This window comes from Sphaeramia orbicularis, chromosome 7, assembly GCF_902148855.1.
Source record: "Sphaeramia orbicularis chromosome 7, fSphaOr1.1, whole genome shotgun sequence".
Lineage (NCBI taxonomy): Eukaryota > Metazoa > Chordata > Actinopteri > Kurtiformes > Apogonidae > Sphaeramia > Sphaeramia orbicularis.
Window position 1 is genome coordinate 30,273,850 of NC_043963.1, and position 16,000 is coordinate 30,289,849.

Here is a 16,000-nt window from a genome sequence, read left to right on the forward strand (position 1 = left end):
AGTAGACCTTGTTCTTTCCATAGACATCTGAGCATGCTCAGTGCAACCCCCGCCATCTGTGTAATAGCAGTGAGTGACACCGACTGGCTATAAAAAAAGACGGTTTGGGTTTCTTTTTGTTTTTTTACACTGTTTTCCTTGTTTTTTGTTTTTACTGTTTGCAGTGTTGTTGTGATTTTCCTTTATTTTCACTGTGTTTTTACTGAGTTTTGACCATGTAACTACTCTTGGAGTTCAACCAGGTGCTGAAAAGGAGCTGGACTGATTTAGAAAAAAAAGCCCCAAAACAAAACCTACTGGGCCAAAATTCAAGTACTTGTTGTTGTTGAGTGTGTTATAGTTCACAGTTAATGTTCAACATCCTAAATCTTTTATTGATGCAAAAACAACTCCCGCACAGTACTGTGGTGAGGAAGTGTTGTATAATATGAATATGTGCAATGTGTTTCTCCAGCTTGTAAGGTTTGAACATATGTGGAAACTTGCCTTTATACATGTATATATCATTTCCATTCTACTAGAGGGGGCAGACTCCTGTTAATATATCTACCAGAGAAGGAAGGAAGCCATCATTACTTATTTATTGATTTTAGCTTAAGAAACAATAATGTGTTTTGAGAAATGCCAAATCGAGAGACAGAATATTGATGCTTTGGGTTTGATGGTTCTGCAAATCGCCCTCTTCATAGATCATATATTTTTATTACCTCCGCCAAGGAGGTTATGTTTTTGCCAGGGTTTGTTTGTTTGTCTGTCCGTTAGTGTGCAACATAACTCAAAAAGTTATGGACAGATTTGGATGAAATTTTCAGGGTTTGTTGGAAATGGGATAAGGAAGAAATGATTTCATTTTGGTGGTGATTGGGGGTGGGGGGGCCCACGGGGGGGGCCACTGATCAGCCTTGGCGGAGGTCTGCGCTCTCCGAGTGCTTCTAGTTGCATCTGTGGGTGACTGTCACATTCAGAGTCTATAAAGGTCAAAGATCAGGATGAAAAGAAAGTCCAGGAGGAAGGACAAGGAGAAATCTGAAAGGGTTAAACTGCATGAAATTATACTCTGTACAAACTTACAAATGCACAAGGAGCAGCTCCTAAAGCTTTATAACTCATAACATTTTAAAAGCTGGTTTTACTCATAGCCAACAGGAGAAAGGAGCTTTAGATGCTGATTTAGAAATCATGGTGGATTACAGAAGACCCAGGTGGATGGCTTCAGAATCATCTGGACTAACAGTAGAGACTGAAAAATACTGCTTTGGGTGTTAAGATTGAGGCTGTTTTTTATAGAGGCTGAAATAACTGTAAAAACTTCAGTAGAAAGGGAATCCATCGAAGATTAAGATTTTTTTGTGAAAGACTTTTTCCATTTTCTTTAAGTCTTTGTGTCTGTTAGATAAGTCAGGTACTTTACTATGGATGTGTTGTGCTGAGGCATTGATGGAACACAGATAAACCCTCATGCAAACTCTAAAACTGAAATGCCTCCTGATCCAATTTGACAACCAATGCATCTTTAGGGTAAGAGTCTATCATTCAAAGGATTACAGGCTGTGTAAGAGCAGTTTTACTGGCTTTGGACTCTCCTCTTTGCTTTAAAGATTAGTCTATAATACCACTGCTGCTTGGGGGAATGGAAAGGCATGCTTTATTGTGTCACTTCATACAACCAGAGGACACTGACCAGCATGACAACAAAGAAATAAAGAAACTGCACCATATTTCTATTAGAATAAGGCTGTGTTTACATATTTTTCTCCATTTTGCATTTGTGCCTATCATTTACACGACAATGATGGGCACGTGCACTGAAAACTGGTTTCTCCAGCCAAAGTGGAGATTTTGGCAAATCTCTGTTTTCACTTTTTAAATAGAGGGCCATGGAGATCTTGGATGGACACAGTTTTCAAAGAAAATATTCTACCACTTCACGTGATGATACAGTATAGAGGAAGAGGATGGAGCTGATAAGTGGAGTTACACGTATTAAACTAAAATAAGGAAGTTTGGTGCTAGTGAGTGTTAGCATCTTAGCTAAGTAGCGCCCACTACATCTGCTTAAGAGGATCTTCATGTATTTACTTGATATAGAATAAGGCTTTTATGAGGGGTTTCCACATTTTCATACTTCATTTTTGATTTATCAGTCCTTGTGTCCAGTTCAGTGGAAGGTAAATTAAGTAATAATTTACATCCCTGCACAGCGGTCTTAATGAACTAAAGACAAAGCATGATTGAAAAACAGACCGGAGCCGTTAATGACTACAGAACGAACACAGTTCAACTCAACAGAGGTCAAACCCTTTTTCATCCACTCCAGCACATCAGAAAAGGAGTTTGTGATAGTAGAAAAAAAGTCATTTGCATTGAAACCACTTTCATTGCATTGTATTGGTTGCATGTCTCTGATTTGTTTGGACCCAGAACCAGGATTATTGTGACTAGTGGCATTGTACCCATGGTGCCATTGTACGATAGCATGATAAGTAGAACTTGTCTGCCACCATTATCCATTTGTAAACTACCATTTAATCATGCATTGTGCTGGTAATAATTTGAGCCAATATGTGAGGCATGAAGGGAAGAGCATGTATTTGTTTGGCCTGTCAAGAATGATTAAACTCATACAGCAGTAGTGAACTGCAGCCTTCACATTGTAGCATCATCTGCTAGCAGTAGAAATTTCATGAATGGCAGCATAACCACTTCCGAAAATGGAGTATGGCGGCAGGGATGAAGAATTCAAAGTAGAGAGAGGCTAAAATCACCCAGCATACCTCACAACATTTGAATGCAGACATAAAATTGTGCCTAGTAGATAGTCAGGTAATGTTTCTATTCATTTGGTGAGTTTGCCAGCAATTAGGCCTGTGAAGGATGAGGAAAATCTGTACAAATGCCCTCCTGTGCTGCAACATCGATCAGACACAGAACATAAAATTACCCAGCATACCTCACAACATTTGAATACGTACATAAAATTGTGCCTAGTAGATAGTCAGGTAATGTTTCTATTCATTTGGCAAGTTTGGCGGCGATCAGGCCTGTGAAGGCTGAGGAAAATCTGTACAAACACTCTCCTGTGCTGCAACATCGATCGATCAGACACAGAACGTGCATTATATAGTAGGACTCTTTTCAGGATTGTTAATGGTACTTGATCGTCTCACTACTCTGCCATCTACAGGTTCTTAACGGAGTAGATATACGGGGCTGTGTAAATGAAGATTTTTCTGAAACAGTCACATTTGCACAAGGGTTTTTTTTTTTTTTAATGGAGAGGGGGAAATATCAGTTTTCCAAAATCCCTGGCTACTAGTGATGCACAGGTCTGTTTTTTTTTTTCCTTTATTTGACCTGCCCCAACCCGTCATGCAAATAAAGTGACATTTTTTGACCCACCCCAACCTGACCCGCGGGTCCTGGTAACCGCTGATCCGTGCATCACTACCGGCTACATGTTACCTGAATCTAATACATGCATTTTAGCCTTTCAGTTCCTCCATTGTGAGTCTAACCCAAAGCAAAAGTTCCACGAAAATGAATTGATGCAAAACATTAAACCCATAATGACATAACTTAGCTTTAAATCAGATTAACCTTACTTTACCCATGAAAGGACGGTGTTTTCTTTAAATCACACTGCACTAAAATGTCCATTATCTGTTTAAAACTTTCATTAATCCTGCTGCACTGATGCCAAAAAAAGGAAAGCAAACAATACACGGTTTGTGAATTTTACTTCCTAAAAACCACTGTAGAAAACCTTTAAGTCACCACTGTCAGCGTAATCTGTTGCATAATTCCGTACATTGAGTTGACACTACACCACACATCTGACCCACAAAGCGGGTCAGACTATTGGAGGAACGTTAACCTCATTGAGGTCATGATATAAGTAACCTGCGAGTGACTCCGACCATCTGCGAGAGGTTTTTCTGTGGGATTATCACGGCGCTCATGATGTAAGCTACTGTCTTATTGCTGTAGACAATGTAAGAGGAATTTAATGTTTTACCACACAGGTTTAATGCATACGGTGTGGGTAGGTTGGTCATTTTTAGCTCACTGGCCAATGGGATGTGGGCTTTTGTGAAGGCGTCACCTTCATAAGCAATTTCTTTAAACATCTTCTCTGATTAAACTATTGGTCAGATTAATTTCGAATTTTATGTGTAGCTTCCCTGGGAAAATATCTACATAGCTTGTTCACAGTTTTGAGAAATTTAGATTTTTGAATTTATGACTTTTTGAAATATTAAAAATGTACCTTTACTTATAATGGGCTATAGTTTATTGGCTTAGAACAAGGAACTGGTTACAGATATCTATATAGCTACCACTGAGCACTGATAGGAAGTCATATATGGACTTTCATTTGGGTTCATGACATATGACCTTGAGTGACCATGAAGGGTCAAATTCAAGGTCACCAACATCTAGATCAGGGGTGTCAAACTCATTGTAGTTCAGGGGCCACATTCAGCCAAATTTGATCTGAAGTGGGCTGGACCGGTAAAAAATAAAGATAATTATATATAAATAATGTCAACTCCAAACTTTCCTGTACGTTTAAGAGTGAAAAAAGTAAAATTACATGATGAAAATGTTCACATCTACAAACTATCCTTAAAACAATATGAGTAACATACACTAAAATTTCTTAAGAAAAATAAGTACAACTTCAACAATAATATGTCTCTATGTACATTACAATTTACACATCACAGTTGCTCTACAAAGACGCAAAACATTTAGTAACAGGCAGAATATTGATAAGATTACACTTAAGACATTTCAGGGTGTTTTAATATTTTTGTTCAGGTTTGTCATGGTTTTTGTGAAATGATAGTTTGTTGTAGTGTAAATACAGTAAAATTACATGAATATGTTTACATTTACAAAGAGAAAAATGTGGACTTGTGAATATTTACATGTTATTATGATAGTATTTTATTGGTCCTGCCCACTGGAGATTGAATTCGTCTGAATGTGGAACCTGAACTAAAATGATTGTTAATATCTTAGTGTAATTTTTGCATTTCACACATTCATTCCCAGGGCCGGATCGGACCCTTTGGCGGGCCGGATTTGGCCCCCGGGCCGCATGTTTGACACCTCTGGTCTACATTATCACAGTTTTCTCCGAAACTACTAGTCAGATTCATTTAAAATATTTTATGCAGCTAAAGAGCACTGATAGAAAGTAATATATGGACTTTCATTTAATTTTTTTAAATTATCCTCATGTGACAGTACCACCCACTTCTGTTGGGAGACTGAGCTCCTGCATCAAGAACACAGGATTCTAACAGAACAAAATTCAAGCTATTATTAATTCTTAATAAAACATGCCGATGAGCTACAGGGCCATTGGTCCTAGAATTTGCATAGAGAGAGCTGGCCTATAATAGAAAACCCTTTCTGAATGTTACAGCTATTCTACCAGAGCTACATTTTGATGCAGTGCAGCAGGTCTATTCTTCTTCATCCTGATAAAAGTCTCTCCTGGGTCTGATGTGGTGTAAATGCAGGCAGTGTACTTCTCAGTGACACATTATAAGTCAACACTGAGTCCTTGTGGGATGCAGGGATTGCAGGGATCAGACACATCCGTAGTAAACATCAATGGTGGGCTGTGTAGATAACACCTAGGCCTTCAGTGGAGTTCTACCTGAATAAATACACCTTTTAATAATATACTATGTACAAATGCAATATAATTGGGTGATGCATTACAGACAGGTATCTCATGTAGTGAGAATGAATGCCATTATTAAAGAAATAAACCTAATGAACACAACTGAGCAGGTGTACTTTCACTACAGCCACAGCTCCACCATCATCTCCAGCAGACTTATCAATATTTGTTTAATAAAATTACAAAAACATGTAAATTATTGTAAAATACATTATTCTCACCAAAACTACTGCTTATTTTTTAGTATGTCCATGAACACATCCATTTCTTCAGCTGTTTAATTTAAATAAAAATATGTTACCTTATGCAAGTCTCTACAAATGTGGTTTGCAAGCTGAGTTTGTTTCGACCAGTCGCTCTTTGATCATCCAATCAAATGACGTGATAATTGTGATGTTATTGTACACCGCATGGCCAACATGAATTCTGATTGGTTAAAGGAACAGGTTGATTGCAATTTATTTGAAGCTACAGATCCTGAACTGTTAATTCTGAGGGTCTCAAGACAGATTTATTTACCCGGCAACACATGATGTCTGAAATATGATTGGTCAAACGCTCTAACATGCACGTACACTACTATAGGCAATGACTTAGACAAAAGAAACAAACTGAAGAGAGTAGACTATTGAGAAAAATTTAATACATAATTCATGGAACAAGTTTAAAAATGTAGCATGTAAATATAGAGTGGTGATTCTGATACTGTAGGTCAGCCGTGATGTCACACCACTGGTAATCATCACCCTGAATGAAAATCAAATAAGAACAGATGCCTCAACAAAAAGCTGAATTGACAAAGGAAGCCAGAAATGAAAAATATGTACAAGTAAGACTGTAAAATAAAAGTACAAAATCTAATAAAAACAGAGTTACATCTAATATTGTTGTCTCCTTCTAAGTCTAAGTCATTTTTCCGATTTTTCAGGAAACACAAAAATATATTTTGATGATTTAGGAAAAAAAAAAGAAGTAATTTTTATAAAATAAATAAATAAATAAATAAAAAATGACTTAGGCGATTATGTTAAGAATTTGATGTTTAACTGTTAAAATTACAGCTCGACATAAGAGACATAATTTCGCCACACAAGCACATTAAAATGAATTCTGTTTTTAATAACCATTCTGACGTCTGATCTGCTCTTATGTTTCAGGTGATGGAAACCCAAAGGAGAGCAGTCCTTTCATCAACAGCACCGCGGCCAGTGATGTGGAGAAGAGCCAACAGTATGATGGGAAGAACATGGCTCTATTTGAGGTGAGATCAGACCTTATCCACCAGTACAATACAAACTACAACCAGTAAAACCAGTCTATACACTGTATAGATAAAAGTATTCGGACAAATTGAATTGAGCTGCTCCATTGGTAACTGATGAACAATAAATATCATAATATAATTTTAGATTTTGATAAATATTAATACACCAAACATTATGATCTAATCTTTGGGGCTGATTTTGTTTACATATCAGCTATGCTTACAAAATGCTTCACAGTAAGATCTTTTTTAATCTATCAGTGTTCTACACCTAGATTTCTGAAATATTTGTACATGTTCTGACCATAAATGATCATTTTAAAGCACAATCATTTTCTCAGCATTTTTGACATTTTTATTGTAGTAAAATGTTGAATCATTGGGAATGGGAAGTCCTAAGAACTGTCAGTGTGATATTTTTGACAACACAGTTTAGATATTTTACTATAGATTGTTTAAGCCATAAATACCCAGTGCTACTTTTGTGTCAGTTTCCAAATGAATTGTTCTCTCTATTTAACCTTTCTTAAGTGATTTCTCACCATTTATGACAATATTATCCTCTATATTTTGTGTTTTTTTCAGTGAAAATCTAGTATTTTCCCATATTTCATTAAAAAAACGATAATTATCATATAGATGTTCATTAAAGCTCACAATAAAGTTGATTGTTATAACATCAAAAACAGAGAAAACTGAAGAAAAATGGACTTTTTCAACAAAATATATCATTAATTGAACATAAAACAAGTGTCCCAATCCACTGTCATTGATCCAACTCCATGGGTTTTACTGGTGAATCAATGTTGTAGAAGATGACTGTGTTTCCACATTCACTACAGAGCCTCTGAACGTTCAAATGGGTCATATCTGATGACCATGAAAAGATGACAAACTGCATTTTACACCAATTATTTACATGTATTGATAGGACTAGTGGATCAGTTGTTATTAAGCAGTTTAGATCAGTAGATGGTTTTGGTTGCCAGTGGCTGTTTGGGTCTTTATGGGTTAATATCACTGACTGTGTGTTTTGCAGGAGGAGATGGATACCAGTCCAATGGTCTCCTCTCTGCTCAGCAGTCTGGCCAACTATTCCAACCTGCCGACAGGAAGCAAAGAGCACGAAGAGGAAGAGAATAATGAGGAGGGAGCACGACCGACCAAAAAGCCTGTGAAGGTAGAAAACACAAGCCTGGGTTTATAAAATCACATTGAATCAATCATACTGATTTTAGAGAAAAGTTAGTAAAAGTTTAGTTGACTTTGTTCCCAGATCTTCTTTATTGATGCCAGACCATATAACATTTTTCACTCTCATTATGATATGATGCATGACTTTGCAATGTTGGTTATTAGCTGACATCACTGCTTTAAAATCAAATGATTTTATGATAGGGTGACACGGTGGTGCAGTGGTTAGCATTTGTGCCTCACAGCAAGAAGGTCTTGGGTTCAATTCCAACACCAGTCAACGGGGGGTGGGACCGTTCTGTGTGGAGTTTGCATGTTCTCTCTGGGTACTCCGGCTTCCTCCCACCATCCAAAAACATGCACTGAGAGGTTAATTGGTTAACCTAAATTGCCCATAGGTGTGAATGTGAGAGTGATTGTTTGTCTCTATATGTTCAGCCCTGTGACGAACTGGTGAAATGTCCAGGGTGTACCCCGCCTTCGCCCCTGTGTAGCTGGGATAGGCTCCAAGCGACCCCTGTGACCCTAGTGAGGATAAAGCGGGTTCAGAAAATGAATGAATGAATGATTGTATGATACATGGTTGTGTGTAAGTATACAAGATACTATTATGACAGAAGACAAATGAAGATTTACACATTCCTATCTAAATAACTAGAAAGAATAGCTGAAACCTTTAAGGACATAGTAACTGAATATTAGTGAAAATAAAAATCTGCCTGTTATTCTAATCTCTCATTTTTGATTGGCTGTCTTATCATTTATTCGTTCTCAGCAGGGATTATGTCTATTAACCTGCATTTGTTCAGCACAGCACAAGATTTAGTTCAAATCCTGTTTCCTCCTATTTCTGTTTTACTTTAGTTTACAGTTATGACCAAAAGTTTTGATCATGATTAGGGTTAGGGTTAGGGTTAGGGTTAGATAAAGACAGAGAACAACATAAAGACTGACACATTAAATAAATGATGATGAAGTGCTGATAGTCTTCATCTTCATCCTCCCCTTTTGGATAAAACAAGAGCAGTGATTTTCATCTGTCAAATCATATATATCCTCTGATTATTTCCTTCATTCTGCAGAATCAAATTGAAAATTTACACTGTATCAGGATATCAGACAGAACAAAATGCCATTTAATGATGTTCTGGTGAAAACTGATACTTTAACAATAATAAAGTGTCTTTACTGCTTTGCCAACATATTCCTTGTGATGCAGTAACTGATTGTGTATTTTACAAAATTTGACTGTAAATTTTTAGTTGAACAAGTATTCAAAGTGTAGACATTTGATTATTTAATTTGGCATCCGTCCTTAAAACTAAAAGCTGCCTATAATTCTTGTGTGAATAGATTTAGATTAATAGACTGATGCATGTCGAGCTCAGTCAATGCAGCAAAGACACCTCAGTCATTAAAGTGACTGAGCTGCTGAAAGAAAAGAAAGACAAGAGTTTTATCTTCCTACTTCTTCTTTGAAAGCATGTTGAGAGTAAATATCCCATTTCAACAAAACAAAGAGCCTCTCAACAGGATCACCATCTCTTTCTGCTTGGAAAGAATAAACCCTTTGTTTCTAATGAAGGACTGATCGTTATGCTTTCAATGGGAGACTGGGTTTTAGAAACTCCCAGACGTTAACTCCCATTTTGACTCATACTGAATCTGCAAAGTTTAAGTAAGAGGAAAAGAGTGTCTTATGATTCATGTCCTTTGGTTGTTTTGTTGTCTGCAGGCGCCTCAGCTGGGTACTCTGATGGGAGTGTATTTACCGTGTATCCAGAATATTTTTGGGGTGATCCTCTTCTTGAGGATGACCTGGATGGTGGGAATTGGCGGTGTTTTTGGCTCCTTCATAATCGTCTTTATGTGTTGTTCCACGGTGAGTTGGTGCTTTATGCAACAGAAACCATGAAAACAGAGGCTTCATTAAAGTAAAGCTATTAAATTTATACTGTAGAATAGCGCTGTAGTCATCCGCAAGGTTAAATCAATCTTCTTCAACACACACATACACAATTAACTGGGTGATTAACCTTCAGTCTGTTACAGTATACAACAGGCTGTAATTTTAATTTGCATTGCACAGATGCTGAAGGTGACATCGTAAATCCTGGCAAGAGGCATTAAGCCAGTAAACACCCCCCAGCCTTTTAGAGTTGGAATCTGTCACGCTGTCTGCAACTGTGATTATTAATGATTTACATCAACCATCCACATAACTCATTATTTTAGTTGCAGAATACTGTAAATTGTGCAAAAAGAGAAAAAAACAGACATAATCTGTTGGTTCTGACAAATATAGAGTGGATATTATTTAGACTTTTGTGATGTTTATTTTGAGTCTTGGATTGTTGCTCTCATTACAGATGTTTAGGAATGGTCACAAACACAAAATACACAACCTGACCTATACACACGATTCACTTTCAAATGTGTGGACGCTTTGAAAAATTTTCCCAAGTGTTTTGTTTTTTTGTTTTTTTCTACAATGTTCTTTTATTGAAATGGTGGATGAACTGGGTGGTGCTAATATGCTAATATGCTAACACACTAGAATGGTTTCATGAAAGCCTGCTCATCAAAACAGCTTTGAAACTGCAAACCATGCTAATCTTTTCTAGTAGAAATTTCAGGTTCTTCATCGTTGTTCTTGTTATTTGCATTTTTTAAATGGTACCTTTTCATACAGTAACTGTATTTTTTTTTTTTTGCTCTAAAAAAGAGAAAAGTTTAGAGTTGACATTATTTATAGGCTAATATGTTATTTTATTAATTTTACTGTGGCAATATATTCTTCTCTACATTTAACATTTCCTAAGTTATTTATCACTATTATAATATGATATATTGAGAGTTAAGTACAGCATTAACTCATAAAGACCCAAACATCTGCTGTTGACATAAACCATCTACTGATCTAAACTGTTTAATACCTGTTGATCCACTAACCCTATCAATACATGTAAATAATTGGTGTAAAATACAGTTTGCCGTGTTTTCATGGTCATCAGATATGACCCATTTGGACGTTCAGAGGCTCCGTAGATACCGTGGAAACACTGTCATCTTCTACAACACTGATTCACCAGTAAAACCCATGGAGTTGGATCAATGACAGTGGATGGACACGCGTGGTTTATGTTCAGTTAATGATAGATTAGACTGAAAAAGTCACTTTTTCCTCAGTTTTCTCTGTTTTTGATACTATAACCCTCAATTTTAATATGAGCTTTTCCGAAGATCTACATGATCAGTGAATTAAATGAAGAAAATACATGATTTATAATGAAAATAACACAAAATACAGAAGATAATATTATAACAAATGGTGATAAGTCACTTAAGAAAAGTCAAGTATGGAGAAAAACAATTTTGGAAGCGGCACAAAAGAAGCACTGGGTCTTTATGGGTTAAGTTTGAGTAGTTCAGTGACTTTCTACATCAGGCTGTAATAAACTGTGATTCTTAAGAGACAGAGTGCCTCTAACCATCCATGTACTGAACTGTACGCTGACATCTGAGCAGTCCAACACGACCCGATGAGTCAGGCTTCACTGCTGCTGGATGTGTTCCTCTCTTCATTAAGACCTCACTGTTAGTCATATTTAATTTGACATACCCACCTGCTGCCTCACACAGTCCTCTGTTTGTGTCCTGCTTTACTCAGACCATGCTCACGGCCATCTCCATGAGTGCCATAGCCACCAATGGAGTTGTACCAGGTGAGTGGACATCGGAGGGGATGCAACGTTTGCTTCTATCTGACAGAAAACTGCACTGACTCTCCTGTCTACTTCTAACTCACAGCCGGAGGGTCATATTACATGATCTCACGCTCTTTGGGACCCGAGTTTGGTGGAGCTGTTGGGATCTGCTTCTACCTGGGCACCACATTTGCAGGTGCCATGTATATACTTGGATGTATTGAAATTTTACTGGTAAGAAATTGTGACTATAAAACAACACATTTAAAGGTGCAATGTGTAGGATTTAGGAGGCTCTACAGGCAGATATGGAATAAGTTTCATGAATGCGAATTAGGCTAGAAATAACAACCGTTGTGTTTTTGATAGATTAGAATGAGCCCTTTATGTCCACAGAGGAGAGGGAGGAGGTCTTTCTCCACTTGATCTGTACCACAAACCTGATTTGTTCTGGGCTTGTGTGACAATACTGTTTCCTGTAACCGCAAAATTCAATCTGTTCTAGTTTATTGTGTACTACTGATGGTGAAACAGAATATTTAACTGACTTTGTATGGAGTAAATGCACATGTTCGTCTCGTGTAAAGAGCATAATATAATCATATGCACACAAGTGAGAATGTGGCACATAATTTCAGGACTATGTTTGCAAGAAAAGGTACAGTTCTGAAAAACTTTGAAATAGGAAAAAATAACTTAGATATTAGATATAAATATAAATTTTACGTATTTTACTGTGTCACTTGACGACCCAATGAAAAGAGCTCAATTTTTAGTCTCAGAAGATCAGTCCTGGATGTTCAAAAGAGCAGGTTTAGGTGAAGGTTGGATTCAATCTGTGGCCTCACTATTAGATGCCTCTGAGTTCTACACAGTGTGGCTTTAAAGCTTTGGTAGTTTCGTGTTCTATATGTCTTTTTTAACACCCCTGCCTACCTTTCTCTCCTTCCCTGTCTATCCTTCAGATTTACATTGTTCCTCAGGCAGCTATCTTCAAACTCGAAGGCCTGGAGGGGCCGGAGGCGGAGGCTGCGCTCCTCAACAACATGCGTGTCTATGGCACCATGGTACTGAGCCTCATGGCACTGGTGGTGTTTGTCGGAGTCAAATATGTCAATAAGTTGGCGCTGGTCTTCCTTGCTTGTGTCATCCTCTCCATCGTGGCTGTTTATGCTGGAGTCATCAAGACAGCCATCGACCCCCCGGTCTTCCCGTAAGTCACCCACCCATTCACCTATGAAGGTTCCACTTTAGGTTCAGTCTGATCATGTTTCTGTGATTGTTTACTTTCTTTACAGTGTCTGCCTCCTGGGAAACCGGACTCTTGTCTCTAAAGGTTATGACATTTGTGCAAAGTTTATTGAAATTGACAATGAGACCATCACCACCAAACTGTGGAGGTCCTTCTGTGATTCCGACTCCCTCAATGCCACCTGTGATGAATATTTCACCAACAATAATGTTACAGAGATCCAGGGTATCCCTGGTGTCACGAGTGGCATCCTAGCAGGTACATGTTTTTATTTATGATTTGTATTCAGTTATCTGGTGCTAGAATTGTTACATGCAATATGGATTGGCACCTGCAATGCACTGCATTTTAATGTTTTTTTTTCCCCATTGTATTTTAATTTTTATATATATATATATATATATATATATATATATATATATATATATGTCGAGGCCCAAAATGGAATCTGGACCGATTCAGAATCGGGCCGGCCCAGAATGTAATTCTATTCTAGGCCGGCCTAGAATGGAATCCTGCTGCTATAATGTTATTTTTATACCATGTTTAATGCAAATGATCCATAATTCCATAATTTGTCATAATTTTACATTTTCGGTCTTACATACCTTGAGTAACTATTGTCAATTTCAGCCGATTTCACTGTACCATATATTGGTGGGGAGTACCACTAGGTTCTATTTGTAAATAAAGTGTATTATAGTTTACAATTAAAATGTTGTTTGTTTCATTTTTTTTTCACATATTTGCAAATTCCATGTATTGATTTTTGTAATAATTTAGATCATTTGCATTAAACATGGTATAAAAATAACATTATAGCAGCAGGATTCCATTCTAGGCCGGCCTAGAATAGAATTCCATTCTGGGCCGGCCCGATTCTGAATCGGGCCAGATTCCGTTTTGGGCCTCGACATATATATATATAACTTTATTTGGTAGGGACAGTGCACATTAATGAACATCTGTATTAAACAACATTAAATGTAAATGTGCCGGATTATAGCAAAAATGCTAATGTTCATCCATAGCGCCTTGGCAAGTGACAGAAAATATCACATTTAAAACATACAAATAGAACAATAAAAGAACAACACAATGAAAGTGCAACACATTAAAAATACAACACATTAAAAGGTTAAAGGTTAAAAAGGATTACAAGACTGGTTTGCTTTTAGCCACTGTTTGAGTTGAGTTTTGAAGGTGGGGCTGTGAATGGTAGACTGTTCCCGTATTTCTTTCCCTTCATGTAAAGTGTATTTTGTCCAGAAGGGGTTTGTCTGTTGTGGCTTTGTATTATTTGTGTCATTTTCTTTGTTTTCTAGATTGTTTCTGTTCTTTCGGCTAATTATTTAACAGGAACAACAGGTGAAAATGAGCCCTGTTGGCTAATTCTAAACCTCTGACATTACAATTTCTTATATTTTTGTTGATCAGTGAGCACTGTCCCTGTCATATGAAGTCATTAACACAATACAAATACAAATGGATGTTGATTTATTAATGAACATTATTACACACATTTTCCTCCAGAAGGACCAATGCACCTTTCACACTGACCTTGTCTTCATCTATTCTCACCTGTCCCTCAGAAAACCTTTTTGGTAACTACCTTGAAAAAGGAATGATCCTGGAGAAGCGTGGGTTTGTATCTGAGGCTGATCCAGACAGTTCAACAACCAGCACCAACCGCTACGTCCTGGCTGACATCACCAGCTTTTTCACTCTGCTGGTGGGGATTTACTTCCCCTCTGTCACAGGTCAGTAACTGCAGATGGGAAATATGGTAAAAATAGAGCTCTAATGAATTTATGTTTGATGCTTTTGTTCTCATTCATATAAATCCTATGTGGCTTTCAGTATTTAAGTCTTTAGTAATGAGATTAATCTAGTTTGTAGTCTAGATTCAGTAGTGGACAGTAAATGAATTTACTTAACCTCCTAAGACCCAGCTATGAGTTTTCTGTCCACATTTCTGGACAAGAGTTTCACAACTTTATACAAAAAAAAAGAAAAGAAAACTGTCCACCACAAAGGACATTCCATAACAATTTTTAAAACTGCACCTGAAAAAACTGTTGCATCATGATGTTTCCAATATAGGCACTTATTTAATAAAAAACAAAAAAAGCTTGTACTTTGCTGACATTTCCTGGGTCTCAGGAGGTTAAATACGATGTACATATTTGACATACTTCTATTAAGTATTTGCATGTAATCCTATTCCACTTTACCACAGAGGCAAACATTGTACATTTGTTCTACTTTTGTCTTACAGCTTAGTTATTTGCTTTTAAAATAAAGATTTTAGCAAATGGATAATATAACAAACACATTACACCCAAATTAATATATAGTGTGTAATGACTTCATATTTCACAAGTATGTGAATTGTTAACAGCACTATTTATTAAATGTGCCTATATACAAAAATGGATATAGTAGTAGTAATAGTAGCAGTATTAGTATAGTGGTTCAAAGTAGCTCTGTGCTGCTTACACACAATACTATACAATATATACAACTGTATTTTGTGTCTAATACATCTTGATGGAAGCAGAGTTTTTCATGCAGTAATCAAGTATTTTACATTGCTGTATTTGGTTATTATAAATAAAGGATGATACCTAGAAACATGAAGCAAAGAGCATGCAATGCATAAAAAACAGGTTAGAGGAAAATATTGTAATGTCTTTAAGAGTGCAAACCCCCTGTTGGCTCTATTATCCATCTTTTTCAGGTATCATGGCAGGTTCCAACCGCTCTGGGGACCTGCGTGACGCTCAGAAGTCGATCCCCATTGGCACCATTGCAGCCATTACCACAACCTCCACTGTCTGTATCCTTTAACAAGCTGAGATGAATAGGAAGAAGCCGGTTGTGAA

The 16,000-nt window shown here is 37.1% G+C and overlaps 1 protein-coding gene across 2 annotated transcripts in view; it reads left to right on the forward strand.

The window, feature by feature from the left end:
- slc12a5b (solute carrier family 12 member 5b) overlaps positions 1–16,000 on the forward strand; it is a 63,347-nt gene that overhangs the window by 34,719 nt on the left and 12,628 nt on the right. For both annotated transcript variants that reach the window (XM_030138112.1, XM_030138113.1), the window contains exons 2-10: positions 6,856–6,959; positions 8,002–8,142; positions 9,892–10,038; positions 11,827–11,881; positions 11,967–12,097; positions 12,829–13,076; positions 13,162–13,373; positions 14,708–14,875; positions 15,856–15,954. In XM_030138112.1, coding sequence (XP_029993972.1) covers positions 6,856–6,959; positions 8,002–8,142; positions 9,892–10,038; positions 11,827–11,881; positions 11,967–12,097; positions 12,829–13,076; positions 13,162–13,373; positions 14,708–14,875; positions 15,856–15,954 — 1,305 coding nt within the window. The remainder of the gene's footprint in view (positions 1–6,855; positions 6,960–8,001; positions 8,143–9,891; positions 10,039–11,826; positions 11,882–11,966; positions 12,098–12,828; positions 13,077–13,161; positions 13,374–14,707; positions 14,876–15,855; positions 15,955–16,000) is intronic.